This window comes from Fonsecaea erecta (assembly GCF_001651985.1).
Source record: "Fonsecaea erecta strain CBS 125763 chromosome Unknown Scaff7, whole genome shotgun sequence".
Taxonomy (NCBI): domain Eukaryota; kingdom Fungi; phylum Ascomycota; class Eurotiomycetes; order Chaetothyriales; family Herpotrichiellaceae; genus Fonsecaea; species Fonsecaea erecta.
In genome coordinates, this window is record NW_017387250.1 from 1,360,035 (window position 1) to 1,387,489 (window position 27,455).

Sequence of the window (27,455 nt, forward strand, 5' to 3'; positions counted from 1 at the left end):
ATAGCGACCGTGCTCCATGAACGTTCGTACCAGTGACAGGTGTATCGTTTTGAGGCATGAGTACATGTCACAGGTGTTGTCGCTGTTGGCATACCAAGCACGCATGCAATGTATTTGGGTTTCCCATTTTCTCTCTCAATGCTGGTTCATGGTGGCATGGAACTACGTCGTTTCCTTCCTTTCTTGAGATTCTTGCAATCGTACACTAAAACTCATTCGTTCTCCCTTTTCTTCGCTCTAGATGGCTCGTTCATCATCCCTCAGTCTTCGTCCCAGTTCGGGTTCGGCCCGGGTGGCTTGGGTCCTCCAGCTTGCCTCGCAACGATGATCTGATCTACACTCAGGACCGTCCTTGCTGCTTCAGTGGCCAGTCGGATCGCCCATGACTTGGACACCATCAGGTCCAGGATACCTTCTTCTAGGGCATCCAGCACGCCGGACGGGTCGCTGACTTCCAGATCAACGCCTGTTGTCCAGTAAGGCTCTTCAGATTCGTCGGATTCTGCGGAGTCGTCGTCGTCATCGTCGTTTTCTTCGTCATCGTCGTCCTCGTCACTTTCGTCTTGTTCGCCGTTTTCCTGCTTGCGGCGTTTCACCTCCTCGCTGGAGCCGACCCGGCGTTGATGGGCCGTGTACAGCCTTGCTACCACTTCCGTGGCGTCCAGTCCGGCACTCTCCGCCAATGTTCTTGGGATTACCTCGAACGCCTCGGCATATTTTCTGATAGCATACTGCGGCAAGCCTGGCGTCTTGTCTGCAAAATGGCTGATTCTCTCCACCAGTTGCATTTCCGTCGCACCCGCACCCGGAACCAGCCGAGGGTCTTTTGTGACCGCTTTGATGACGTTAACGCCGTCGTCAATAGCGCGCTCCACATCGTCGAGATGGTTCTGGGTCGCGCCTCTCAGCACGATGGTCGCCGTACGTGTTGTTGCGGTGTCAGACTCCTGGCGGAAGACGGTCACTCTGTCACCGCCGATCTCAGTAGTCTCCACGATGTCGATGCTGCCCATTTCGTCGGGCATTGGTGCTCCGAGGCGGGCTAGCGGCGTGGCGTTACACACACTGCACAGGCGTCGGAGTTCGAACTTCGACATAATTTTGATCACGAGGATACCCATCCGGTTGAGGTAGTGCATGGCTAGTTCTCCCACAGTTGCACCTGCGACGAGCACGCGGACCCCAGTGTCATAGATTTCCCGAATGGCATTCTCGAGCTGTGCTTCCTCGCCTTTGGAGAATGCCATCATCTCCTTTGCATTTTTCAGGAGAACAGTTCCCTTTGTTTCCGTCTGGGATATGTCGATCGGGCACGAGAACACAGCCACTTTGGCCTTCTTCGCTCGCTTCACCGATCCCTCGGGTTCGCGGCCAAAGACCATTCCCTTGACGACTTTGGAGGATGCGAGGTCACCGCCCATGATTTTAACCACACGGACATTGTCGACGTTGAAATTTGCCGGGTTCTTGGGTAGGACTGCCAGCACGGCCTGGGCGATCAACTGCGAAATGACATCCTCGGAGCCAGATTGTTTGGAAGCAACGACGGTCCGGAGCGCTTTGCTGAGTTCGTCGGCGGAGCGAACATCGGAGACAGTGTCAACTTCCAAGTCTATTCAACAGATGTCAGTGATGAGCCCTTTCGAGATTGCAGCGAATAGCACCCAATTTACCTTCTAAGCACTTCAGGGCATATGCCTGTGCCTTCTCATACCCAGACACAATATCGCTCGTTTTTAGGCCCATCCGTATTAACTCTTCAGCTTTCTTGAGCAATTCACCAGCCAGAACGATGACCATATTGGTGCCATCTCCCATCTCCGCCTCTTGTTGTTGACTGGCCATGACCAGCAACTTTGCGGCGGGGTGCACCACCTCTAGTTCACGAAGGATCGTAGCAGCGTCGGAAGTCAGAATCATCTTAGCCAGATGGTTAATGACGATCTTGTTGCGGCCATATGGGCCGAGTGAGGTTTGAACGGTCTGGGCAATCGTTCTGCAGGCATCGATCTGTACACGTGAATCAGAAAATGAGTGGTCTGAGGGGTGGAAAGAAAGCATACATTTCGAATCACGGCACCGTCCTCGGCGTCATAGCTGCTGTAGCCAGGCTTAAAAAGCCCCGACTGGGAGGCCTGGGGGATTGCTAAAGACATCGCGGTGACCGGTAAGTGGAAAGTTGAGAGGATTGTGAGTAGACCAGTTTGAGGACGAAATCCGACTGCGGCGAGACAAAAATTATTGACGTTGCCCCAAGGCTGAATATTTCAGCCTTGCCAAGCCCTGGGTATTACATAAGTGGGTTTTCCGCTCCACAGCCAGTGAACGCTTTTGAGTATCTCTTTCATTCTATGTGTAGGTCAATCTAATCCATCGGAAACAGTACAATTGGCAAAGAGGAATATGCGAAAACGACTGTGACTATTCAATATGAATGAATTTTAGAGCTCATGACACGATCAGAAAATGGTGTAAGGTGAGGCGACGACAGGCACTAAGTACTGATCTACTACTCCTCTAAGCGCCTCTTCAACCTCTTCGACTGCTTCACTTTAGCTGCATGGAACTTCAAACTCTCCCTCACGCTGTTCATACAATGGAGATGTCACAGATTCTCCGGAACCACATTAATGCTCACGACCCTCCTGGTATCCGATGAACTTGTGCTTGACCACGGCCTTCTCCGAGTATGGCTGGACAACAGTCCAATGGGTTACCAAGATGTGGCATATAATGTCCTCCAATACCGATACCTAAACAATGGTCAGGTTCAAATTTCTGTGCGGCTGTAATCCATATGCTACCTATGCTAGTCATGGGCTCAATTGATCCTGTCTCAGCAACACCAACGACGGCAGAGGTGAACGACGATTACGATCAATGCATCGCAGGCGGGTTTGCTCCTCTCCCGGTCGGTCTTCCAGGCTATATGTCTTCTACCATCCCTCAAACTACTCAGAACATCCTGGTTTTTAACGATTGCAGGTGGCATTGGTCAGCGCTCACGGGTCTCTGGCATACGATGTGGAGCATAAGTCGTATATCGACTTCTTGAGCATGATAGCCGTCAACAATATGGGCCACGGCCATCCAAAGATTGTCGACGCTGCAGTAAAAGCACTGCAATCAGGTGCTACCGTTAATCTCGCCTTCCAAAGTCCGTTTTACGGGCGACTGGCAAGACGCCTGACCCAAGTATGTACAACGTGATGCAATCGCTACCTTCTTAGAATCATTCAATTGACGAGATTTCCAAGGCATTCGGCTATGACCGCTTTGTAGCATTGACAAGTGGTGGCGAAGCCGCTGATGCCAGCATGAAAATCGCAAGAAAATGGGGCCATCTGGTCAAGGGAATTCCAGTGGGCAAATGCTTCATCTTAAGCGCCTCGGGCTGCTACCACGGTGTTGGCTTATCTCCCCTGTCTCTAGCAAGCAAAAAGAGCCGGCGTGAGCAATCCTTTCCGGTAATAAGTGCGACGCAGCTAACGTGGCTTCAGTCTTTGAGACCTTCCTCCCGCAGACCGGTTCCACAAGTCCTTCTGGTATTTCCATTCGTTACGGTTGTTTGGAGGATGTGGAAATGGCATTCAAGCTCGATGGCACCGAGATTGCCGCTTTTATCGTCGAACCCATTCAGGGAGCAGCTGGGTAACGCTTGGTTCTCCAGAAAGGGCTAATCCTCCGGCTGACTCATGGTATTTCAGTGTTATAGTGCCTCCAGACGACTATCTACCTGGGGTTGCCCGTCTATGCCGACAATACAATGTTCTCTTGATCGCCGACGAGATACAAACTGGACTAGGGCGATGTGGATATCCTCTCTTCCATATGAAATATGGTATTCGCCCAGATCTGGTGATTCTGGGGAAGGCCTTGTCAGGAGGTTTGCTCTCTATTTCGTATTTGTGAAGCTTATCATACATGATCTGACGGGGTCACTTCAGGCGTATATCCAGTTTCAGGGGTGCTGGGAGACAACCATATCATGAAACTGCTGGATCCTTATGAGTAAGTGAAGAAGGTCTTTGTCACACATATTACATAGCCATTACTGATCTCCCTGCGTTTCCTACAGGGTCGGCTCAACCATGGCTGCGAATCCACCCGGATGCGCTGCATCTCTAGCCGCCATTGATGTCCTCTTTGATGAAGGCTTGTCGTCTCGAGCCCTGATGCTAGGCGATTTGTTGATTTCGACCCTGAAATCGTCCGACCCGCCCCACGTCAAAGAATATATGGGCGCGGGCCTCCTCTGGGCTATTGTGATCAAGGAGAAGCCTCCCCGAGTGACCAGTCGACGGGTGATTGCTCTTCTGGCGCAGAGGGGCGTTCTGGCTAATGCCATCAAAGGCGGTAGGATTCGCATCTGTCCTCCCCTGACCATTAGCACCGAGTTGCTGCTGCAGGGGGTGGAAATCATCGTGCAAACGTTGCGGGATGTCGAATCCCACCTCGAGGGCCTGCCGGGGGAGGTTGTCACGATCAAATATCCCATCGAACCGGACAAATAGCTCTACAACAGATACTATAGTACTCACGGATGACGAACAACACATAGAATGTGTCCCCCGAGTCACGAATCGCGTACTTTTATAGTCCAAGTGATCTTCAACTGTACATTTATCTTCCTTCGTGCATCCCATGAACAAGAGCATTCCCTTTTATCTCCCTCCCTCTTATCTTAAGCCCTATAAGCATGTTCCTTAAGAGATCATTTGTCCTCCACTGACTTTTCTAGTCCCCGAATAGGAGCCAACGCAGCCAGCATGTCCTGCTGGGCTTTGATGTCGGTAAAGAGAGGATAGGGCCGCCGAGTGGCACATTTGGACTCGTCGTATCCAAGCAGCCTTGCAACGATCCACTTAGTCCCATTGATACCGGTCTTATTCAGCCACCATTCGGCTTTGGCCACGGAAAACTGCAGCTCCCTGGCTTTGTCAACTTTTCCCTCCTTGTAATTCCGGTAGATTTCCACGCAGGCCTGGATACTGATCAGTGACCAACTCGGTGGAAAAGGCCAAAGAGTGCAGCAGCGGCGCGCGGGTCATACCTTTGGGCATAGGTTGGCGAAACCGGAAATGCAGCCCGTCCCACCTACGCTCAGCGCCGGAAGAAGCCACTCGCTGTGGCCAGCTAGTGCACAAAAGTCTTCTGGCCCAAAATCTGCCGCGATACGGGCCAACTTGGCAATACCGCCACAGGTCAGCTTGGTGCCAACAATATTTGGATGTTTCCCGAGCTTGGCCATGATATCCGAGTTGATCTCAATTCCGGATGTTACCAAGGGCCAGCTGTAGATGAGGATGGGGATGGGGCTGGCATCAGCAACCTACAGCGTGCAACCTCCGTTAGCGCAAACGATCATCTGTGAGACATCCGGGTTGGCATTCCACCCGATCATACAGTACCTCGGCGAAGAAGTTCTCGATGGCAATTGGGTTCATGGCAAAATGAAAGTAACTCGGAGTCAGAACCAGTCCGTAGTCAGCCCCTGCAAGTTTGGCCTGAGAGAGCTGAGCTATGATCTCCTTGGTTGCTTGCCCGACAGTGCCGATGACGACTGGCATATCAGGACGGTCGTTCCGGATGGCGATTTCGCGCGTCAGAGATATCAACTTGAGTCTCTCTGCATTGGAAAGGGCCACAGCCTCGCCATTAGAGCCGGCGATCACCACTACAAGTCATAGGTTAGCGTTTGGAACAACCGAAAGGAATGAACGCGGCCTTGCCGCTCACTGACCTCCCGTTAGACCAGATCGGACGAGGTACTCGGTATGTCGGGCCTGAAGCACATAATCGATTTCCTGTTGAGGGTCGCTCGAGAACCATGTCAAAGAAGGCGCGTATACGCCCGGTGGGAATGCTTTGCCTGCCATTCTGTTCCTGTATGAATCCGGTCAGAGACTGCCGCGCCAGATAGTGGTTAGGAGTGCAACAGAATGAGCCCGTCGCGGTACAGAGTGACTTCGGGCAAGACATTGGAATTATCTTCTTCGACGGTATGTTCATGTTAAGGGACTATTTCATCGCTGTGGTGTGCGGAGGATCGGAGTGAATGCTTCAGGGAACAGAACAACACCCGCTTGTGGTTAGGCACACAAGAAAGCTATACCAATGTGGATGTTATGAACTGTCTGATTGGCTGATAGAGGAGCGTTTCCCCACTTCTGAATGCCTCTTAAAGTACGGCCTTCTCCGGCGAAGTCGATTCCCACTCGGGCTCTATTTTCTTTCGTGGCAATGATACTGACTCCCCTTGGTGTCAATGTGGTTATACTGGTAGCTTGAGCCAGGCACTGTCATGGAAGAGTTCTACCTGTCATCGACTCTGCGGGTCTTCTTGGGTCTGGAACCCGGCAACGACTTGCCGTCATTCGTATCGCACAACACGGTCGCGTCACATGGCGCAGGTGCTCCGAGGATTTGAATACAAGTCACGCACTCCGCCGCGATCTGCAATCACTTCGGCGGCGGTCCATACGCACATCGATGTGCGACATTCTTTCCATGGGCCCGCATCTTGCGTTTTGGTACCATCGCTGCCACTGGAGGAAGAGTTTTCAAATGATTGGCAGAGAATGCACCTTGAAGTCTGTTTCCAGGAAGCCCCAAGCTGACCACGATTTTGTTCGATTATTTTTTACGCCTGCTTTGAAGGCGCTGGTTCTGCTTCTCTTGACTCTTGCTCTTGGTAATGACACCTGCTGCAAAAGAGGTCATTGAATTACCTCCATGGCTTGGGTACTGTCGGACCTTCATATCAGTCCCGCGACTGCAGGGTGTGGGATCATTGTTATCGCGGCTGTCGTGCTCCTCACACCTGTTTGTTTCCGGCTTTTGTATCTGGACTTCCCCACGATCAAGGGTATCCCTGAAATTCCAGGCGGTGACTTGATCCATGGCCATTTCTATGAGTTGGGGGACGACCATGCCACCACGGCAGAGAAGTGGTCGTTACAATATTCATGGCCGGTCTTCCAAATTCGCATGGGTCGAAGGCGAGCCATACTACTCAATGGCTTCCATGCCGCTCGCGAGTGGCTGGTGACCAATCAAGCCTCGACATTAGATCGCCCTCGTTTGTATACCTTTCACGGAGTGGTTTCCGCGACTTCTGGTAAGTAGCAAGGAAATGTATTGGGAGTACTGAAAAGCAAATTTGCTGATCTGCCCGCCCTTGTCAAATATATAGCTGCTACTATTGGAACGAATCCATGGGATGAACGAACCAAAAAGCAACGCCGAGTGGTCGGATCGTACACCACTGGCCCGGCCATCAGGCAGATGCGATCAATGCTCGACCTGGAAGTGTGTGCCATGATATCGGCCATCTACTACGACAGCAAGAAAGGGGAGATCGATCTGATGCCCCACATCTATCAGAAACGCCTCGCACTCAATCTGATGATGATGTTCTGCTACAGCACTCGATTTCCCACTGTCACCGACCCTCTGTTGCTCCAGATTCTATCGGACGCCACGACCATTGCAAGGTAAGTGACTATTCCGCCTTCCAGACTGGTTCTAGTCCGGTTGGGAGAATGACGGCGATTGACGAGGTCGCAGTTTTCGATCCACTGTTGCCAATCCACAAGACTTCATTCCGCACCTGAGATACATCGCCAGCTCCATGCGATCCCAGACAGCCGTCGCAGTGCGAGATCGCCGGGATAAGTGGCTAGCATCCATGCTCACAACAGTGCGTGAGCGCCTGGGCCTGAACAAGGCAATGCCACGGAAATGCGTAGCGGAAATGCTGTTAACAGACAGTGCTCAAGGCCTAACACCATGTAAGTGATTCTGTTGTTTACGCCTCCGCTACAGAATCCAAGGGATCGTCGCGCTTCTATCATACTAGTACATACTCGTTCTGACGACCACAGTTGATGTACGAACCATCCTTGGTGGTTTGATATCTGGTGGATTTGAGACGGTGTTTTCCACCGCGATCATCACCATCGGTGTGCTTGCGACAAATGTGGGCCAGAAGATCCAGGAGAGGGCGTATCAAGACATTTTGAATGCTTATGCGAACCCCGAGGAAGCGTTCGAACTTGCCGTCGACGAAGAAAGATGCCCCTATATCTCTGCTCTGGTCAAAGAGGCTCTGAGGTTCTATCCACCCTTGAAACTACTTCCAGCACGTCAGATGAACAAGCAGTTTGACTATCATGGAGTCACCATTCCACGAGGGGTCCTTTTATACGTGAATGCTCAAGCAGCCAATCGAGGTATGTCGGAAGACGATTTCTTCGCTCTGCATTTGCCCTTGCCTTTACCCTTTGCTTCGCCCGACTCTTGTTCCAATGACTGCTCCTCTCGCTAACTCCAGCAACACCAAAACAGACAGAGGAGTATATGGCCCTGACGCAGACCAATTCCGCCCGGAACGGTGGCTCGAGAAGACGTTCGAAGTCCCACCGCCATACCATTTCTCCTTTGGCGCCGGCGGCCGCATGTGCACGGCGGTGAACTTCTCCAACAAAGCCCTGTACGCCATCTTCCTCCGTCTCATCGTGGCGTTCCGAATTACGCCGAGCGCCTCGGGTCCGCCAGATACGCACTACGTTCACTACAAGCGGGATGCCGCGGCGTCTAATGCCATCGCAAAGGATTTTGCTGTCCGTTTCACGCCTCGGGACCCGCAGGCATTGGAGAGATGCTTCGAGCGCTCCCAGAGCATGTCGGCTGATGAAGCTGGCAACGGGGTTGGGGAGGTTCTGAAAAGAGATTGATCCATTGATCTATCGAAAGACGCATACAAAGGCATACATGAAGCGTGAGAGCATAAAGTTTCCAACGTATATATAATTGCACCATAGACTATTTTCTCCCCTCGATTGGAGACATCGAGTTCGCTCGTGGTCTCCACAACTGAACAGCGAGGGGAGAAAAATGCCATTTATACTGAAAAGCCCAGGCTTTTGCGATCGAGAAGGGCTCGCGAGAGAGCGTTAGACTTGAATACAACTCCACGAAAAGATATCAAAAGTGGCAAAGTACATGTGAGAATTGTTAGGCGCTTTGATACTGATGGTTTCAAGGGTCTTCCTACAGCCATTGTCTTCTATGCCGAGTACAGTACCTGCGATCCGCCAACAACTGGCGCGAGATTGCTCTGTATGGCTTTAAGTCGGAGAAGAACGAGCTATAATCTGACAGGACCGACACAATACTCTCCAAGCTCTTGTAGGTATTAGAATAGAAAGGTTTAAAGCGACCTCTGTGTTGCCACCTCTGTACCATTTATCGATCTTAGCGAATCCCTTACTTGACTCTCTAGAAAAAAGAAATACCTCCACTTCTACGCATCGCCCCCTCGACATTATTGCCAGAAAAGTGATGTCCCCGCATTATAGAAGACTTGTGTTGACTGTCGCAGTCCTATTTCTCCATGATTTCCTCCTTGTCAGAGACCATCATATCCTTTGTCTCGGTGTCCCGTGGTTCCAGGAATGCAGGCTCCTCTCCAATGTGCTCGTGTTCCAGCGACTTGCCCCGCACGGGGCTTTTCTTCCCAACAAGGCCGAGTATGATGACCTTGAGCTGGTGTCTGCCATCCCAAAGGGGATAGAAGGTGACGAGGAAGAAGGTGAAAAAGGCGTAGATGATGCACATTACGATCCATCCGGTGAAGAACTGTTTGAGTTTTAACTCAGTAGCTGATATCAGGCGGGACAGGGAGAGCAGTGCTTACCTTCTTCGAAAAGACGTAGCGTGAACCGTACATGGCATACGGCCAAATAACCCAGACGCCAACGAACATAGAAACGCCAGCGATAGCCGCAAGCTTGCTCATCTTTTTCATCTTCTTGATCATGGCCGGGCTGAGGGCCTGGGATCGTCTATTTGCTTCTATCTCATCGGCGTTGAGGTCGTCGGTGATCAGCTCAACTTCGAAAAACTTGTTCCAGTCGAACGATTCAGGCTGTGTGTTGCGCCGGTCAGTACGATCTCGTGCGGACGATTGACACTTTCTTACCTTGATAAGCGAGATGGTAACAGTATATATGGCCGGCGATACGAAGGAAGCGATGACCCCGTACATGCAAGAAAGCTGCGAACCACTGGTGTCCACATTGACAACGCCGTACAGTGCCTTGGTCGCTCCGAGCCAGACCGCAAACCCGGTAATCATGCCGAGAACCGGAGAGACAATGGCGGCGGTCTTGGTCTGACCCTTCCACAAAACCGTGAGCACGGTGGGAATGATTCCGGGACAGGTCACCACCCCGAGGAAATAATCCAACCAAGCCAGAGACAAACCGATGTAGTAGAGCATGATGGAAAAGCCGCCGGCAAAGAGGGCAAATCCAATGACGCCCAGGTGAGCGACGCGAATGATTTCGTGGTCCTTTGCGTGAGGCTTGATATAGGTCTTGAAGATGTCGAAGCTGACAATACTGCTGACGGCGATGAGCTGCGCACTCGTGGTGGAGGTTACGGCCATGAAGATCATGGTCAGCACTGCTCCTGCTCCACCGGTGCCTAGGATGGCCTGTGCGGTATAAGGCAGGATCAAACCGTTGTTGATGTCAGATGCACTCATGGGCTGTCAAATCCGATGTTAGATTTTCCCCAGTCATGTCTCGTGGCCTGCTATCCGCCGTTGGGGAGATGTGTACGTACCTTGACTGGAAATTTGGGTACGTATTGAAAAGCAATCCCTCCTACTCCAATGATGGTTCCCAAAGTCCAAGGGATGGAGAAATAGCCCACAGCACCAAGAAGGTAGCCTGGCTTTTATTGGTGACCACGTCAGCAAGAGTGTCACGTTTTACACAGATATTGGACTGTACTCACCACGGCAGCGGAAATATCGGCGGCAAAGGCCTTCTGCCAGAAACCAGTGTCCATAATACACAAGCCGAAGTTGCCCAACAGCTGGGACAACGCAAAGCGCGCTGCAAGCGGGCTGTGAACGGTGAGATAGGAGCCATCCTGGTTGCTCGCCATGGGTGCCTTCTTGCTGGCCTCCACAATCATGTCATACAGCTGGCCGGGGCTGTCAACGATTCCGCTTGTGAAGACTCTGACAGAGAAGATGACGATCAAGAGTAGAAGGATGAACGAGTGCAACTAGACATACAAAACAAATGTTAGATCACTGCTTCGCCGGTAAAGAAGAGTAGAGAAGGAAGAGGACAAAGCTAACGCACATAGTCTGTGATAAATGTCGCCTTGATACCGCCTAGGACAGTGTAAAAGACCACGCCCAGAGGCAGCAGGAGAGTCGCGGCCACAATATGAACACCCGTCAAAGCATTGACCGCGAACGAAGCCCCGACAAGCATATTCGATACGGCAACAATGTTGTTAGCCAGGCAGAGGAAGATCCACACGCAATGGGCGACCGTGCCGTATCGAACGCGGACGATCTCCAGGAGCGTGTGAGCGGCGGGAATCTTCAGCTTTGTCTGGATGGCAAGAACCGAGAACAGGCCGATTTGCACAATGTTCCCGGCGCCGTACCACAAAGGGCCTGCGACGCCAAAGAGATAGCCGAAGGCCGTGCTGGATAACAGCGCCGTCGACCAAGCCCAAGAAGATATCACCGCTGTGACTGTCAAGCCGGTGCCCACGGAACGATTGGCAGTCATAAACCTGAACACCGGTATCAACACACAGTCTTCGCAGCGCTTGTGATGGGAGTTTCCCCACTGCAACTGAAGAGGAACTCACATTTCAGAGTGCTTGTTATCTTCGTTCGCATAGATCTTCAGCATTCTCGTCACAAAGGCGGCACCAAAGGCGAAGGCCAACCCAACGCCCACGAGCATGCCATAGCCCACACCCTGCGAAAGAGGTGCCTCGGGCATCTCAGCAATCCGGAGGGTGTGATTTCAGGGCAAATATCAAGAAAACCTTCACGACTCCCGAACAGGAGATGTTTTTGGAGCTGCTTTCGAGTCCGTGTAATTGGTTGGGACGATCTGTACGGTAACGCTGCTGTCGGTGTTCCTGGTCGACTGTATCCACACTCTCACAGAAAATCCAGCGCCCTTGTCAGGTCGTGAAGAAAGAAGATTCCCTGAAGGCCAAACCCTAGGGAGTATGTGGGCATTTGTGGTCCATTGCAGAGTATACTTGTACCAGTTGCATCCAAAGTAGGCATATCGCAGAGAGTCTGGACCCTTCATCTACCTTTGAGGAGACCACAATAGATCTGGCCAGAGAAGAGCGGAGTTGCCCTTGGAACAGCATCAGTTGTGCGGGATGGAGTGTCCAATGATAAGATACGGATTACCCCCCCTGTGGCGTCCTGGCCTGATTGATATCCAAGCCACATGATGGCCATACCTGGACGAGCTTGGACTTCTCATGGAGTTTAACTTCCTGGTAACCGTCTGTCTGGGTCTCAACACGGCGCGATACGCGAAAGATTAGGTAACAGTAAGGGCTGGCTTGTTTCCATTTCGTCCCGATGCCGTTTGACTTTGAACTCTGGCGCGGCGGCGGAGAAGGGCGAAAATGAGACTGAATTATCGGCCCATGCCCGCTCAGGCCGCGCAAGAGCAGGCAGTTGAGGGCCCTCGCCGTCCCCTACATCGTCGACATGGTAGGTTGTAGCATGTATTGAGGTAGTTAGTCAAGACGCCGAGTCTCATTACAAAGGCAATCGTCAACCTTCTTCACGCAGCCGTACAAACCCCCCAAATGGAAACTTGATAGCTCACACATCCACGAGATAAGCATATCCCATGGGTTCAACAACGACAGAACCATTATGTGTCCTGTTGACGGGCGGTGGCACGGGAATAGGTGCAAGTGCCGTCAAGTATCTGGTCAAGGACTACAAAGCCAATGTAGTAGCGTTGACTCTTGGAGTCAACGACGAAATCAAAGCGCTGGAAAAAGAGTACGCGGAATCATTTGTCTTGCATATGGGCGATGTGACCAAGGTATGTACATGAGCCATTTGTCTGACATCTCGTTGTTCCAAGAGCAACGGATAGCTAAGAACTCTGATCTTCTTTCTAGGTAGAAGATGTAGCAGCTGCAGTCCAGACTATGTCAGACAAATTCGGTCGAATTGACTCAGTCCTGGTGTGTGCTGGGCTGGAACCAGCGCCCAAACGGATACGAAACTTGGAAGCCTCCGAGATGCTACAGGTGTACAATGTCAATGTCATCGGAGCTCTCTACGCCTTTCAGCAGTCACTCCCGCTGCTTGAGAAGTCGACCCAGGCCCGGCCTCGAATCATCATGCTGTCATCAACGGGCGACCAAGGCCACCGAAGTGGCCGGGTTGCCTATTGTGCTAGCAAGGCTGGCATGAGTCGCCTGATCGATACCTTAGCGCATGAGGAGCGAGGGTTCGATGTCTACGGTGTCTATCCTGGTCTAACCGAGACTCCGCTCGCGAAGGGCCTTCTTGAGGGCAAGTACAACGATATCTTGTTCCCGGAGGACCAGGTGTTCTACCGCCAGTCAGTAGAGGACGGCACCGTCGACCCTCCGGAATACTGTGGCGAGGCATCAGCGAAGTTGGCAGTATGGAAAGCCGACGGGTTACCCGGCAAGATAGCCAGCTACAGCGAGCACGTTCCCGAGTGTCGTTACGGGATATGGTGAAAGGAGCAAGTATTTTACATCCAGGAATAAGAATGTGACCGGCTTGATCATATATTAAGACTTTCAAGGCTCGCTTTCTATCTATATATATTCTATCACTTCTCCATCGTTGTTGGTGAAAGCCTTGCGATGACGTCTCGATACAGGGCTGCAGGTGGCCACGTCTCAGCGAAAGCCGTCAACAAATAATGGCAGGTCGCAAGGCTGGGTGCACTTTCGTTCGAGCCTTGTGATGAAGGCGTGAAGTTCTGTGCCGGGCTATTCATTGGGGATTGGGCGCAGAAAAGGGCAGTTCCAGCGACCATGACCTTGCTCGTCGACAGCCAAATGCTGAGAAGCCTATTTTCACGGTGCATTTTGGCCAAAGTTCGGATCACCGACTTGGCCGCTCTCCTGGTCTCCGTGTTCCAGCGTTCGTAGGTAATGCAACTCCGGCAGATGTGGCTTCTTAAAGCCTGTAACTGCAGCCAAGCCATGTCGAACTCGGTGGTGGTATCTAGTTGACTGATAAGCGACAAAAGCTCTTCGTTGATGGGGCACTTTGGCTCATTTTTCGGGTCGGAAGGGGGGCACTGGAAGATCTTTTCGTGAATTCGGAATTGTAGTCTTTGAGCATCGAAGCGAGGCTGCTTTTGACGGGCCGTCAACGTTGAGTGGATGCGAATGGTGTCTTCTCGAAGCATTGCTGGCCGGCCCAGGGTGGAACATACCTGCCTGTTATAAAATTAGTCGTTGCCCGATCAAATGGGATAGGGATAGGTACCATTCCAGATCGTAGAATGCGAAGAATAGCGTCTCTCGCGAGGGCTGTTCGTTTTTATTGCTTTCATCCACCGCCTCACGTTGCCACTGGAGGTCCACGCAGAGACGACAAGCCATCCCTAATAACCTCCAACAAAGACCCCGTGATGGGTCCACGAGCTCATACAGGATAAGAAGCAGCAGTGCTTGGAATGCTGATCGGTCTTGTCCGGCGAGGACGGGCTCTAGTAAGGTCTCTGCCCAATGGCGCAACGCAGAAGCTGTGGTCTGGACCAGTGGGTAGTTTCGTGCAGCATGGGCACCGCCAATCGCAGCGGCCATGAGCACATTGAATCGCTGTCGTACCCCAAGGCGTCTGAGGGGTTGTTCAACCGCAAGGTCTCGAGTGTCCAATATTGGGTACTCGCGGTGCACGACGGGGAGGTAACGTGCTTCAATGAGCTCTCTGATGTCGACCAGCGAGACTAGAGACTTGTCGACCTTGTCGAGCACCGGAGAACATGCAAGCCTCTTAGGCAAAGTGAAATGGCCGTCTTCCAAGCCGTCAAAAAACCCGGGAGAACCCTGGATGCTGGCGAGAGTGTAGCTGGCCGCATTGCCTGCACCAATGAAGGATGGAAATGCGGAAGGCGATGTCTTGAAGAAAGCCAACAGGTATGGGTTCGACAGATTTCCGTCAATGCATGTTCCAGCAGGCAACTCGACACTTTTGGGAGCCGAAGAAGAAGAGCCCGGGCTTGCTTCGGAGAGCATGCCAGCCCGTGAACGTTGAAGACGAGAAATCTCAGCCTTCAGTTTGCGTATGTTCTCATCAAGGCGAGCGATATAGCTGGAAACGAGGCCGTCAATTTTACCATGTCATTGTGATTCCCGCTGTATACAGGAACACCATGAACGAGGTCGGATAGCCCAACTCTGACTTACCTGCGTGGCACCGTTTCGCCTGTGACAGGGTCATCGAACGAGCACTCAAGTCCAGCGCCGGCACAGGGAGAACAGGCTGGCAGATTTCGATCGCACTATTTGCCCTCTCTTAGCACCAAACGAGAACTGTAGGGTACAGTTCCAGAGAGGAGATTTACCTTGGTTTTGCGACTTTGGCATCTGCGACACGTGGGCAACATTTTGGCTCGCTATGGGGACTCTATCCAGTGTAGAAACGTCAACTAATGTGAGGTATCGGTCTGGAGGATCAAAATGTGTTTATGGCCAAGCTTCAGAAGGTCATCTGGGTCGAGATCGCTTGAATGGTGAATGGTTAGGGTGAAATTAACTGTAACAAACTCTCGACAAACTCTTTACCTTCACAGGTCCCACCACTATCGATTAGAACCATGAAGTGCCGGTCCAATTGGCTGGTAAAGCCCTCGCAAGGCCAGACTTGACCCTCTGAATAAACCTAGGTAGGTGAGACTACTCTTCAATTTGACGAGTGCAGAGATCGGACAAAACCGCTAACTGCCATTGCGGGACCGATTGGGGCAACATGGCATTGGCGTAATAACATAGCGGTACGTACGGAGTATGCGTATTCGGTACATGTAACGCCAAGACGCTAATAAGGAAGCCCTACTACAGCTATTCCACTACATACCCATAGAGAAACCGGGACCCACACCTGATAAGACCGCTCTATCCGTGGCCTGGGAGCTGTCCCTTCGGAATCTCTTAGAGACGTTCCCCCATATAATCTCAAGCCTGGATACCACTAACCCGCTGGAGCATCTCAATCCGCGCTGATACCATGGAGGACTTATTGCTTCGCTGGCCAGGGCGCTTAGAGAGCAACAGGGCGCATCGTCGAATGACATCTGTCTGTTCACGCTGTCGACGGCGCAAGATCAAATGCGATTTTCAACTCCCCAGCTGCAGCGCCTGTAAGAAAGCTTCCGTTGACTGTAAGGGATACGACGCCGGATTGGAACGTGAAGTGCCCCGGAGCATCGTACGATACCTCGAAGGTCGCATGGCGGAGCTGGAGGTCGAGCTGGACCAGTTGCGAAAGGATGTGCGTGTCCAATCCATGCCCGACGGGTCATTCGAGCAGGCCACACTGGCCACCACGCTTGCTGCGGCCATGTTGGAAGTTGTGTCTCCAAACCTGTCCCATTCGACGTCTTGGCCCATTTTCTCGGCCTTCCATCTGAGTCCATCTAGCCTCCCAATGCCCCTGAAGGCCCAGTTCAGCAGTGGCAACGGAGGTCTAGCCGAGGAGCAATTGGGCGGGACTCCCAAGATCCCAAAAGACCTTACAAGAGGCGCCAGGCGGATCCAGTTGTCCGAAGTCCCGCGCAAGGCTGCCGACGTGATGATCAAGACGTTCACCGAACATCATCTCCCTCAGTATCCTTCCATCTCCGAGACCACGCTGTCGGAGAGCTACGAGGCTTGCTATGGGTCGGTCGAGGATGCATCCTCGTTCGAAAGGTTTATTACCTACATGGCGCTCGCCATTAGCGCAAAGACACTTGCCTGGAAGTCCGAGAAATTCGCCTTTTCGACCAGCCTCGCTTTCTGGAATTTGGCCAAGGAGGAATTAAAGGATCCCTCATGCAATTATACGCCAGTCAACAGGCTGCAGGTTACGTTGCTACTGGCCCACTACGCCTTGACGAACCCATCTGCTGCTAACCTGTGGTATTGCGTCGGTGATGCTGCTCGACTTTGCATCCAGTTCGGATACCATCGCGAACCGGCTCCCAATGCGAACGTGGATCTGGTGGAGTTGGAAAATCGTCGAAGGCTCTTCTGGACTACTTATGGCCTAGAAAGGTTGGTCGATGCTTCACGTGGGCTGGGGATTGCTCTCCCTGCTGACTACAATTCCTCCTAGAGCATTGTCCTCCTACCTTCGATTGCCTTTCCTCATCAATGAGGATGTCATAACCACCCAGGTAGGTGCGACAGCGCCCATTTGAGAATACGGTGCTGACGAGATAATCTGTCTATACAGTATCCATCAGTGCTGCCCGATTCGTGCATCACGCCAGACGGCTTGTTCCCTGGACCCCAGAAAAAGGCGGCGGCCCTGCACATGTGGCAGTACCGGCGGCTGGAAAGCGAAGTTTTTCGCGTTCTCTTCTTGCAGGAGGATGTTTTCCCGTCGTTGACCTTGGAGGAGTGGATGGACGACATATCGGTGCGCGTGACCAGTTGGCACCGGAAAGCCACGACTGATTTCGCACCCGAGGACAAGATTGAGTCGCGCGACGTTCACCTCAACTTTCTCAAAGGACGGCTGCATCGTCCCACTCCGCGCAACCCGTTTCCCTCACAAGCGAGCCGCCTGCTTTACATCGACACAGCATTACAAATCTCGCAGGATTTTCGGTCCCAGAAGCGTCAGGGAAGACTCTACTATCCCTGGTTCGCCGTTCACATCCTGTTCGAGATCGCCGTGGTGATGCTGGACACAGCGTGGTCCTGCGCCGACTGGTTGCCCTCCAAGCTCGACATTGGGCCTGTGGTCAACGGCGTGCGCTCGTTCCCGTCAGTATTGATGGACATGGCGACGCTGTGGCCTGCCGCGGGACACTGTGCCAATGCAATCGAAAACTTGTCCGGACCAGTCCTGAGCCGGCTCGAGGCCGCTGCGACTGGGATGGACCCATGTCCCCCGGACGAAAAGGTGACGTCCTTACTAGCGGACTATCTCTTCCCTGACCCGGACCTGAAGCCGACCCTGGTGTCGAACGAAATGAATCTCCCGCTATATGGGGACCAAGACCAAGAGCTAGAAGCAGATGTGGACTTCGACTGGAGTGCTTACCAAGATCTCCCCGGTCTCGTTGACCCGTTTCCGTTTGACTTCCAGGATAGCACCGGCTTTTAAGCATACTAATAGACCTATGAAGAGACTTACAAAATACATGGTTCGAGCTCGATATCACCATTATTTCCTTGTGTTTTCTATATGTCTGTTCCTTTCGTCGGCCCCTTGCTTTGCATCTTCTTGGCTATCGCGACTAAAAAGCCATGACCTTAACAGGCGGGCTCAGGCTAGGCTTCCCTAGTGACAGCTCGGCCCTGTTATTCTTCACATCCACGATGAAGGTCGAGAGGGTACATATCGAATCCAGCCCGTGTGTGCCAGGCTGTGCCGTTCTGCAGATGGCCAAGGGAGAGTTGGTCTCGTCGCACATTCTTTGTCGAATCGTCTCGTACGACGGCTTCACGCCGACTGAAATCTCCTTCATCCTCGCGAGCCGCGCAAAGGAATTGGGCGCCGGAACGTCGGTGAGCTTGTCGGGCTTGCTGGGCGAAATCAGATGGTTGCTGTGGCACACCGTGCCGTCGGCGTCCGGCCAGATGGGGAAGTTGCCCATCGGCGTGCATTCGATCGTGGCGAGATTCCCGGCCTTGTCGGCGATCATGAAGTTGATGCACGAGGCCACGCCGAACTTGTCGAGCGTGGCGCGAGCTTCTTGGAGGGAACTCGCCTCCAGCGCCTTGCGCAGCGCGACGTGAATCGGCAGTTTCGAGTGGTCGACGGCGGAGGACCGAATGGCATTCATGCAGATGGCGAGGCCGCGGTCATTGAATCCATACTTGGCCACCAGCCCAGCTTCTCCCAGCATCTGAATCCTTGGGGAGCCGTCGGTGGCCCTCTGCACATCAAGCAGCACGACCGCTTCGGCGGCCTCGGCGGTCCAATCCCAGTTCTGAGCGATAAAGATGGCCTCTTTTCCCGCGTCCGGCGCCTGACCCAGCGACGTACACCCGTCCGAAGCTTCACCCTTGAAGTTGGTCAGGCTGATCTCACTCCGGATGTTCAGCGCGATGATGTCCAGCACATCCACCCCAGCACCCTCCGCGATGCCCTTCATCTCCTCCAGGATCTCCGGCACCAGACGCTCCAGGGTCGGTACATATGTCTCGGCGCGAGCTCGCGCTTGACTCCAGGGAATCTTGGCCGTTTCTTCGTACAAGATAGTATAGTTCTTGATGTTGAGGTGAATGCGATCTCGCGCCACCGTGCCGTGGCAGAGGCCGATCTCAGTGGCCGTTCCCCGGCAGGTCACTTCGGGCACACCTTGCCAAACCATATTGCAGGAAGTATCTTGGGATTTCCAAGCAGTGTCAAACAGGACTCCAGGTGATTTCTAGCAGTAGTATTTACGCAAGTTGGAGATATTAGGATGATTCGCTAGTTATATTTTTCTGTATGTCCTCAAATTTATTTGTTTACTTGACTACGAGGTAGTCACGGTAGCAGCGTCCATGGAGGAGCGAGAGATGCCCACTCTCCGTGTCGTGAGTGCCGTAAGCGCAAGTGAAGACGACAAAGAGGTCGTGGACGGACGTGTCCGTGCTTTTGTCCCAAAAATCGGTTGTCTCCGCCCATCTCACAATCGCTGGTAGCGCTCCCGTTTCCCTGCAGGATTAGACGCGTATTTCCGAAGGGACTCGTTGCTAGTGATTCGCCCGAGGGCTAATGGTTTGAATATCTTCAGGGGTAGAGGTTGAAGCGACATGGGTTGTGATCTAGAAGCACACTTGCACCAAATCTTGCGCTGGATTGCTCTCAACTGGAGCATTGAAGTTAACCATGGGTTCTCGCACGGTTCATACCGACCTGTTGTTCGATCCTATCTCGAAGGCGTTTCTCGAAAACGTCTCCATTAGGGTGGATGAAGCCAGTGGTGAGATCACAGAGGTCATTCATCGCGAAAATGGCTCGGCCTTCGAGTTGGCAGAGGGTGATATCGACTTAAAGGGGAAAGTGGTGCTCCCAGGTTTTGTGGATGCCCATACACATATATTTCTTCATTCTTACGAGTAGGTACTCCGTCTGGACTCCTCCCTTCTCGTCGTTCACGGCGACATCGATAGTAACAACTCCAGTGAGGCCGTGGCATTGGTACAAAAGCGTGACGAAAGCTTCGTGGAGCGCATCATTCGCGCCGTCAACCATTGTAGAGTTGGCCTGTTGGCAGGCTACACAACTTATCGGTCAGTATGCGGGAAGATTGGCAGACCTTTTGGAATGACAGACTGATGGATGCAATTGTTCCCCAGAGATCTGGGCTCCGAGGGCATGCAGGATGCAGATTGCAATGTTCGAGATGCTATCAATCGCGGCTTGATCCCTGGTCCCAGGCTGTACGTGGCCACCAAAATCATCGCTTCCACCGGGGGGTTCGAGGTTCGAACTGAGAACGGGCTGGGGGGCCACTGTTTGCCCGCCGGTGGCGAGGCTGCAGATGGACCGGACGAGCTTCGAAAGGCCGTCCGTCGACGCATTGCAGCCGGCGCAGACATTATCAAGTTCTTTGGCGACTACCGGAGGAGACTGATGCGATTCCCTCCTAAGCAGCAACATCCATACGTGGGCTCGGTCCAGTTTCCCCCAGAAGTTCCAAATCCGGAGCATGTTATGTTCACCCAGGAGGAGATGAACACCATCGTCGATGAAGCGCAGCTGGCGGACTGTCCGGTATCTGCCCATTGTGCCACGAACGCCGCTGTCGTGGCCGCTGTGTCCGCCGGTGCCTTGTCAGTCGAGCATGCATTCTACACCGACGACGAGACGTTGTTGCATATCAAGAAGCACAATGCAATAATGGTCCCGACACTAGCGGTCTGTGAGCGCTTGCACAAGCTCAAGTTCCCTGACGTTCTGAAAAGGACGTATCGTGCCTGGGAATTAGGAGTGCGCCTTGGTAAGTCAGGTGCTGCCACGCATGAAACATGCTAATCACCTGCAATGTTAGCTTGTGGTGGCGATACAGGCACATATCCGCATGGAGAAAATGCACGGGAAATGGAGCTCATGATCGAGGCTGGGATCCCTGTGGAAGACGTTTTGGCCGCTGGCACTATTGGAGGATGGCATGCGTGTGGTGGTGATCGATGTGGGCGGCGTTTCGGATGGTTCGAGAAAGGAGCAGCCGCGGATATAATCGCTTTCGACACAGATCCGAGGAAAGATAAAGACGCTTTGAGAAAGGTCTCTTTCGTCATGAAAGATGCCCGGGTCTGGAAGTGTGACGGGCTGGCTATTGATATGATCTAAATATAAGCCTTTCCGTGGGCAAATTGGAGTCATATGTGCCATGGACCGAAATTGTACAACAATTGTACTCGCCCCTTGAATACATAAAGGGAGTAATGGTGAGCCTTGGACGGAGCAGTCACCCTTCAATCAGTGTCGTCATGCCATATACCAGCAGCCCTGCATTGTAAGATGCATTTGTTAGAAACCTGAAAACTGACTGGGCTGGGCTAAAACGAACATACCATGCAGGGTTGGCGTATCTCTTGGGCATTTTGCGTCCAACTAAGTCAATCAACTTCATGTCGTCGTCACTTAAGCTGAAGGACTCGAGATTTTCTCGAATGCGCTTTTCTGATGCCTTTGAATTCGTTCAGAATGAGTGCTTACCAAGTGCTTTTATCAGGTACTTTGACCAGAGCGGCGTGCTTGACTCACTGATTTCGGGACCACAGCCCATCCTTTCTGCGTACCCCAGGCGATAAGGCACTGTCCCACGTTCTTCCCATTCCGCAATGCGATTTGTTGTAGATCTGGATCCTGAATGAGGGAAGATGCAGGAGAGCCCAGTGGCGAGTAAGCTATCATCGTAATGCCCTTGGACCGACAGTAATCGACCAGTTTGTCTTGAGGCAAGGAAGGATGCAATTCCACCTGATTAACAGCAGGGACAACAGCCGCTTGAGAGAGAAGGATTTCGAGATTGACCGTGCTAAAGTTGCTCACTCCAATGGCCTTGACCTTGTCCGGATACTTGCGAAAAACAGCCTCCATCGACTTCCAAGCACGAACGAAGTCCCAGTCCTTCTGGTAGTCTGGAGAGCCATTTGGAAGCGTAGGTGCCTTTGCATCGTTTCCTTTGGGATTGAGTGGGACTGGCCTGAAGGCAGTTGAAAGCATTAGCGAAGAGTCCGGGAAGTATATGGGATCGTACCAGTGCATGAGCCAAAGGTCGAGGTATCCAATGCCCAGAGCCTCGAGGCTTCGGTTCAAAGCTTCCTCGACGCGGCTGAGCCATGTGCACCAGACTTTGTCTGTCACGAAAATGTCTTCTCGAGGAATTGTGGATTCCCGGATCGCCTCGCCAATGGCTGCTTCGTTCCTGTCCAAAGTATTCTCGTCAGAATTGATATTTTGTCATAAGACCCAGAGCAAGCTCGCTTCTGAAACCCACCGATAGGATGCTGCTGTATCAATGTGTCTATAGCCCGCCTCCAGGGCAAGGGATACCGCTGCCAATATCGGTTAAAATGCTGCTGCTGTGTTTGTGGGTGTAGTATGTACGTCTTTTCGCATCTGCGCCGGTTGACTGCCATGTCCCCAACCCGACAAGGGGCAGTTTGGCGCCGGTATTCAGGTATATCACACGTTCACCCATTATGTTGTCAATTTGGGCCACATCGTCTATGTTGCCCGTGGAAGCAGATCCAGTCTATGTACTACGTATGGAAGTTCTTGTGTTGCGCAAATCCCCGTCCCACAGCGCCGTTACCCTCACCCACCAATTGAGACACGGATTAAACCGCTGCTTGCCAGTTTCCTATCGGCCATCAACCGCGCATTTGATCTCCTCCTACTCGCCTCGCCTATACAGAAATAATAATGTTTTATACCCATCAAGAGCCTGCTCAAAATCGTCAATAGCTTGAAGCTTGCGACAATATCAGAAGTCCAAAATGCCATCCGCCAAGCAGTCATTTGTGTTGTCCGCGGCGACGCAAGAAGTGCTCAAGGATTATGATGAACACGTTGCAGGCGGTTTCGCACCACTTCCAGTAGGACACGAAGTAGTCATTAGTATGAAGCAAGAAGGCTAATCTGCTGGCAGGTGGCGATTGCGAAAGCCAAGAATGCTGATGTCTGGGATGTCGACGGAAAACAATACGTGGACTTTGTATGATGTCTCTCCTCTTTGATGTACAAATCGAAGGACAGATGCTGATTATCCTGGAAGTTGAGCATGTATTCAGTGGTGAACATGGGGCATGGGCATCCGCGCATTGTCTCAGCCGCCATAGACGCCATGAAAGAAGCAGCATGTGTCAACATTGCATTTCACAACCCCCTATATGGCCGATTGGCCAAACGACTTTACGAGGTGAGAGAGTCCTTGCGGCCTAGTATCACCTCCTCAGGCTGACTGATATACCATCTTCAGGTATTTGGATATGACAAATTTGTGGGCATGACTAGCGGATCCGAGGCTGTTGATGCGGCAGTGAAAATTGCCAGGAAATGGGCGTATTGTGTCAAAGGAATTCGAGACGGTAGTTGTCACATCCTTACAGCGACAGCATGCTATCATGGCGTGTCGTTGTCGACGGTCTCTTTAGCCAGCAAGAAAGCTGACCGTAAGTGATCTTGTGGGACTTGACAACCTACCAGTTCTTGACTTACGATACATGTTCAGACTTCAGCCAATACCTTCCAAACGTCGGATCAACAGCACCGAGTGGGACGTTGGTGCGCTATGGAGTGATCGAGGATCTACGGAAAGCCCTGACGGAAGATGGTACAAAGATTGGTGCCTTTATGATCGAGCCCATACAGGGCTCAGCGGGGTGAGTGTATTTTCACAGGGCGACAGCCTGGTTCACCAAGAAGCTGACGATATACCACAGGATCATCGTCCCACCAAAGGGTTACATCACCGAGGTCGCAGCACTATGCAAAGAGCACAATGTACTGTTCATCGCAGATGAGATCCAGACTGGCTTTGGCAGAGCCGGATCCAACTTGTGCCACCAGCGAGACGGCGTCAAGGCAGACTTAGTGGTCTTAGGTAAAGCTTTGTCCGGTGGTCTCTATCCCATGTCTGGCGTCATGGGACCTGCGCGAATAATGGATGTCATCTCACCTTATGAGTAAGTCTTGCCCTGATTCTGTTTACAGTGCTGGCTTTTTCTGATTGTAGTACTATAGAATTGGCACGACAATGGCGAACAACCCTCCCGGGTGTGCCGCTGCTTTGGCTGCGCTGGATGTTCTTGTGGAGGAGAAACTATCGGATCGAGCAAACTACTTGGGCGGGCTCTTACTGGAGAAGCTCCGGTCATTCGATCTTCCCCATGTGATCGAGTTCTCGGGAAGTGGGTTGTTCACTGCCGTGGTTATCGAGCAGAAGCCGCCCAAGGTTACCGGACGGAGGATCACGGCGTTGCTGGCGCAGAGAGGTGTCCTTGCCAGCGCTACTGGTCTGGGTAACAGGATCAGATTCTGCCCGCCATTGACCATCAGTGAAGAGGATCTTTTGAGGGGCGCAGATATTATAGCGACGGCGTTTGCAGACGTGGAAGATATGGACGACATTCCAGGTGAGGTTGTTCTCTAGCTATATGTTCTTCGTACAATTTCCGGACACTATAATAAGATGCGACCATGGCATCCTGTGGGTGGAGGTTTCAAACTCTACAGGATGCTCTTATGGTATAGTTCGTTGGGCAACATCTTACCCTCTTTCCAGCACGAAGTTCAGACTACCCGAACGTGTATGAAACCCCAGAATTGGGGGTGAAAGAGCCACTAGTTGATGCTCGCCTCGTCTCCGCTATAAGCTTCAAGATTGTCGGCATTCCCCGCGGGAGTCAAAAAAATATATCTGCACCACAAACTGGGTTTTGGTGTCTCGGGCATTATGATAGATCGCAAATCATGTCATTTTCATTGCTGAGCTGGGCCATTGAGCCCAGCCATTTTCATCTCCTGGGTGTTGTGTTGGTGATGTTAATGTGTTGGCGAGCAATTGACTATGTTGATCATCGCACTATCAAAAATATTCCAGTAATTCCTGGGGCGAAACCTATCATCGGTACTAGAACACCAGAGGCTGCTTAACTCAGTCGAAGAGCAAGTCTTGAACTCCGCTAACCTATGCCAGGGCATCTGGGACTGCTTGGTGGTACACAGGGTCAACATGACGCTACAATATGGACTCGATGGGCTAAGACTTACAATGCCCCTGTCTTTCAACTCCGATACGGCACTCGACGCGTTGTTGTTGTAAATACGATGTCTGTCGCACGAAGTCTGATCGCCGGTCCGAATGCTGCAGCACTCTCATCACGACCACATGAGCCGATCATGAGCCAGACATTCGGGCTGGGCGTGGGAACCCAACCCATGTGCGACCGACTGAAAAGGATGCGGACGGCGGCCATGAAATCGGTCGCTCGGCCGACATGGTCCTTTCTCGACCCTGCAGCTCACTACCAGACCTCCCTCATGGAGGCAGATCTGAAGACTCAAGGCCGGGATGGGACTATCTCTTTGGACCCATTCCCGTTGCTTCAACGACTGACCATGAACCTCAGCTTCCAGATAACCTACGGCATTCAAATCGACAGCACCGAGGAGGCCCGGTACCAGGGCATTCTTAAACAGGCAGCAAACGTCAGCCGGATGCAGTCGGTGACAAAGACATGGGCCAATTTCATTCCGATCTTGATGTGGACTCCGCAGGTGCGAAGAGACATTAAGCGTGCTCGAGCGGGACAGGCTATGCGCGTTGCATATCAAAGGGATCTCTTCGATCAGTTGGTCAGGGAAAGGAGCTTTGGAAAGCGACCGGCCTGCATTGCGGCGTCTCTGCTGGATGACGGTGAAGCTAAGCTAAACCAAGGTAATGCCACTTCGATGCTGAGTTCTATGTCGATCTAACATGCCACAGACGAAATCGACGCCATTTGCAGAGCCATGCTACAAGGAGGTGTGGAGACCATTGCTGGCACTCTTGCAGGTGGACTGGGAAGTCTTTCAACGCAGGCCGGTCAGAAGATCCAGGAAGCTGCATACAACGCGATCCTAGAGGTGTACGGAGATGCAGATACCGCCTGGAAGGAGGCATTCGCCCCTGAAAGAGTGCCATATCTGTCAGCCATTTATAAAGAGTGCTTGGTATGTATCACTGAAACCACGAGGACGCTGCTTCTCTTGCAGGACTGACCGTGTTGGAAGCGCTTCTATACTGTCTCGGCCGGTGGCCTCCCTCACGAAACCATGAGGGATGTACACTATGCCGATATGGTCATCCCTGAAAAGACTATCATATACTTCAACAATGAAGGGATTAATCATGGTATGTTCATGCTGCTCTCGGAGTCTAGGCCCCAGTAGCTGTATATATGTGCCACTAACACATACATCTAGATGATGCGTTCTACGGGGACGGCAATGTCTTTCGTCCTGAAAGATGGCTTGAGGAACCCCTTGTGAGCATCAAAGGCCTCGGACACGTTGCCTACGGACCCGGCCCCCGAATATGTCCCGCTATGCATCTTTCCAACCATGTCATGTACGCGCTTTTGATGCGGCTGATCCTGGACTTCCGCTTTACCGCAGACGAAAAGGCGCCGCCGGTGACGGATGGAGTACACTTTGGACCGGGCTTGGAGGGTTTGAACAAGACTCCCTACCCATTCAGACTGTACTTTACCCCTAGGGATGACGACGCCGCAAAGAGGATTTCCAGAGGCGGGCTAGGGAAGACCCAGGCATGACCTGGAAATTGAACATGGCTTTGAATGCAGCCCTAGACTACCTGAGGGCGTAACCTGTAATAATATCGCCTAGAAACCTACGTGTTTTGATTCTACTAAGCTGCATTGTATACTCTACAATTGGTTAGTGGACTAGAACTGCTCGCGAGAGTGTTGCGATAATCTTGACAGGTGTCAACACTAGCTGCAGCCTCCAGGTTGAAGAAGGGTCTGAAATGGAAGACAGCGCTGAGTCTTAGCTGGAGTCGGTCACGGACGCGTGTGAAAGCCAACATAATCTTGCATCATCAGACAGAGGATGTATGTCTCCTAGTGCCTGGTGATTTTATCCAGGCTGTTTGGCACGGGTATCACCGAGAAGACACACAGTCACCACGCCTACCGCCGTCCTCAGGTACTAGCTTTTCTTCCGTCCCGGCAGAATTAGCCTGGCCTAGAGAGGCTTGATTAGCCACACAATATTAATATCGGCACCGTTTTGCCGTTGGCGGACACACAGTAAGCAATAGAGTTCGAGCAAGCAAGCCAAGTGATGGTAGCGATCTTTGTAAATGAGGCAACAGTCCCGTCACTTACTCTTCAACACCAAATAAGAATTTGCAAATCAGAAGAAGCCGTGAACGAGA

General features: G+C 52.2%; 12 protein-coding genes across 12 annotated transcripts; 6 read left to right on the forward strand and 6 right to left on the reverse strand.

Moving 5' to 3' along the window:
* Positions 1–260: 260 nt before the first annotated feature.
* Positions 261–2,156, reverse strand: AYL99_08353 (T-complex protein 1, theta subunit; the record flags this gene model as incomplete). Its single annotated transcript, XM_018839861.1, has 3 exons — positions 261–1,612; positions 1,674–2,010; positions 2,064–2,156. The coding sequence occupies 3 exons, from the start codon at positions 2,154–2,156 to the stop codon at positions 261–263; spliced, it is 1,782 nt and encodes a 593-aa protein (XP_018690982.1).
* A 659-nt stretch (positions 2,157–2,815) lies between these two features.
* Positions 2,816–4,514, forward strand: AYL99_08354 (ornithine-oxo-acid transaminase; the record flags this gene model as incomplete). The annotated part of the gene is made up of 7 exons (XM_018839862.1): positions 2,816–2,911; positions 2,986–3,195; positions 3,258–3,450; positions 3,501–3,651; positions 3,708–3,886; positions 3,948–4,011; positions 4,079–4,514. The coding sequence occupies 7 exons, from the start codon at positions 2,816–2,818 to the stop codon at positions 4,512–4,514; spliced, it is 1,329 nt and encodes a 442-aa protein (XP_018690983.1).
* A 165-nt stretch (positions 4,515–4,679) lies between these two features.
* On the reverse strand, positions 4,680–5,879 carry AYL99_08355 (hypothetical protein; the record flags this gene model as incomplete). The annotated part of the gene is made up of 5 exons (XM_018839863.1): positions 4,680–4,683; positions 4,734–4,984; positions 5,054–5,332; positions 5,412–5,677; positions 5,744–5,879. The coding sequence occupies 5 exons, from the start codon at positions 5,877–5,879 to the stop codon at positions 4,680–4,682; spliced, it is 936 nt and encodes a 311-aa protein (XP_018690984.1).
* Positions 5,880–6,735: 856 nt separating this feature from the next.
* Positions 6,736–8,738, forward strand: AYL99_08356 (hypothetical protein; the record flags this gene model as incomplete). The annotated part of the gene is made up of 5 exons (XM_018839864.1): positions 6,736–7,120; positions 7,196–7,496; positions 7,570–7,793; positions 7,887–8,234; positions 8,350–8,738. The coding sequence occupies 5 exons, from the start codon at positions 6,736–6,738 to the stop codon at positions 8,736–8,738; spliced, it is 1,647 nt and encodes a 548-aa protein (XP_018690985.1).
* A 649-nt stretch (positions 8,739–9,387) lies between these two features.
* AYL99_08357 (hypothetical protein) lies at positions 9,388–11,822 on the reverse strand (the record flags this gene model as incomplete). Its single annotated transcript, XM_018839865.1, has 7 exons — positions 9,388–9,642; positions 9,701–9,931; positions 9,986–10,555; positions 10,633–10,743; positions 10,807–11,082; positions 11,163–11,607; positions 11,686–11,822. The coding sequence occupies 7 exons, from the start codon at positions 11,820–11,822 to the stop codon at positions 9,388–9,390; spliced, it is 2,025 nt and encodes a 674-aa protein (XP_018690986.1).
* An 882-nt stretch (positions 11,823–12,704) lies between these two features.
* Positions 12,705–13,578, forward strand: AYL99_08358 (hypothetical protein; the record flags this gene model as incomplete). Its single annotated transcript, XM_018839866.1, has 2 exons — positions 12,705–12,905; positions 12,985–13,578. The coding sequence occupies 2 exons, from the start codon at positions 12,705–12,707 to the stop codon at positions 13,576–13,578; spliced, it is 795 nt and encodes a 264-aa protein (XP_018690987.1).
* A 95-nt stretch (positions 13,579–13,673) lies between these two features.
* AYL99_08359 (hypothetical protein) lies at positions 13,674–15,093 on the reverse strand (the record flags this gene model as incomplete). The annotated part of the gene is made up of 2 exons (XM_018839867.1): positions 13,674–14,292; positions 14,342–15,093. The coding sequence occupies 2 exons, from the start codon at positions 15,091–15,093 to the stop codon at positions 13,674–13,676; spliced, it is 1,371 nt and encodes a 456-aa protein (XP_018690988.1).
* Positions 15,094–16,306: 1,213 nt separating this feature from the next.
* Positions 16,307–18,172, forward strand: AYL99_08360 (hypothetical protein; the record flags this gene model as incomplete). Its single annotated transcript, XM_018839868.1, has 3 exons — positions 16,307–17,112; positions 17,174–17,234; positions 17,294–18,172. The coding sequence occupies 3 exons, from the start codon at positions 16,307–16,309 to the stop codon at positions 18,170–18,172; spliced, it is 1,746 nt and encodes a 581-aa protein (XP_018690989.1).
* Positions 18,173–18,305: 133 nt separating this feature from the next.
* AYL99_08361 (hypothetical protein) lies at positions 18,306–19,385 on the reverse strand (the record flags this gene model as incomplete). Its single annotated transcript, XM_018839869.1, has 1 exon — positions 18,306–19,385. The coding sequence occupies one exon, from the start codon at positions 19,383–19,385 to the stop codon at positions 18,306–18,308; it is 1,080 nt and encodes a 359-aa protein (XP_018690990.1).
* A 503-nt stretch (positions 19,386–19,888) lies between these two features.
* AYL99_08362 (hypothetical protein) lies at positions 19,889–21,355 on the forward strand (the record flags this gene model as incomplete). Its single annotated transcript, XM_018839870.1, has 4 exons — positions 19,889–20,118; positions 20,185–20,292; positions 20,359–21,002; positions 21,054–21,355. The coding sequence occupies 4 exons, from the start codon at positions 19,889–19,891 to the stop codon at positions 21,353–21,355; spliced, it is 1,284 nt and encodes a 427-aa protein (XP_018690991.1).
* A 125-nt stretch (positions 21,356–21,480) lies between these two features.
* On the reverse strand, positions 21,481–22,712 carry AYL99_08363 (hypothetical protein; the record flags this gene model as incomplete). Its single annotated transcript, XM_018839871.1, has 5 exons — positions 21,481–21,514; positions 21,580–21,695; positions 21,773–22,436; positions 22,509–22,566; positions 22,619–22,712. The coding sequence occupies 5 exons, from the start codon at positions 22,710–22,712 to the stop codon at positions 21,481–21,483; spliced, it is 966 nt and encodes a 321-aa protein (XP_018690992.1).
* A 298-nt stretch (positions 22,713–23,010) lies between these two features.
* On the forward strand, positions 23,011–26,829 carry AYL99_08364 (hypothetical protein; the record flags this gene model as incomplete). Its single annotated transcript, XM_018839872.1, has 11 exons — positions 23,011–23,109; positions 23,163–23,228; positions 23,289–23,432; positions 23,493–23,685; positions 23,745–23,895; positions 23,956–24,198; positions 24,257–24,648; positions 25,212–25,952; positions 26,001–26,227; positions 26,288–26,408; positions 26,480–26,829. 11 exons carry the CDS (start codon positions 23,011–23,013, stop codon positions 26,827–26,829), a joined length of 2,727 nt encoding a protein of 908 aa, XP_018690993.1.
* Positions 26,830–27,455: the final 626 nt, after the last annotated feature.